Below are 535 nucleotides of genomic sequence, written 5' to 3'. Positions count from 1 at the left end.
GCATGACACCCGGCGGGTGGGGGGCAGATCCCCCTCCTTGGATGGGCTGGATGCCGATCCCTGTCTCCCCTCTTCCCATCAGGTCTCCTATGAGGATGTGAATCGGCTGAAGAAATTTGGGGTGCTGGAGAAAGCCCGCATCCCCCACTTCATGCAGGACCTGGAGAGGTACATGAAGCAGCTGGACCACATCGTCACCACCAACGGCCTGAACGAGGAAGAGCTGGAGCAGCTGCTGCCTGACTGAGGGGCAACCCCCCACCGCCCCCTCCCCCCAAAAAAAAGCAGCTCCCCGAGGTCGTAACTGGTGCCGTTTATTGGGTATTGATTGGGGCTGGAGCCTGGAGAAGGGCAGAGCCTGGGCCACCCCTGCGCCCGGGCGGCCGTTGTGCATGTTCTGCTGTGTAGGGTAGCACGGCCGGGAGGGCCGGTGTGATTAGTGTCGATGTGTGTGTCCCCCCCCCCACCAGACACCATCCCCTGTGTATTTTTGGGGAGGGCTGTGCGGCTCCGCGTGGCTTCGGGGAGCCGGAGA

The 535-nt window shown here is 62.8% G+C and overlaps 1 protein-coding gene across 4 annotated transcripts in view; it reads left to right on the top strand.

Moving 5' to 3' along the window:
• The window catches only part of KIAA0895L (KIAA0895-like ortholog), a 12,130-nt gene extending 11,601 nt beyond the window's left edge, over positions 1-529 (top strand). For all 4 annotated transcript variants that reach the window (XM_014947701.1, XM_014947687.1, XM_014947679.1 and 1 more), the window contains one exon: positions 83-529. In XM_014947701.1, the coding sequence (XP_014803187.1) occupies positions 83-247 (165 nt within the window). In that variant the 3' untranslated portion in view covers positions 248-529. The remainder of the gene's footprint in view (positions 1-82) is intronic.
• Positions 530-535: the final 6 nt, after the last annotated feature.

Source organism: Calidris pugnax, unplaced genomic scaffold (genome assembly GCF_001431845.1).
Source record: "Calidris pugnax isolate Ruff unplaced genomic scaffold, ASM143184v1 scaffold30, whole genome shotgun sequence".
In the NCBI taxonomy this organism is placed as follows: Eukaryota; Metazoa; Chordata; class Aves; order Charadriiformes; family Scolopacidae; genus Calidris; species Calidris pugnax.
This window is presented reverse-complemented; position numbering and strand designations above follow the sequence as displayed.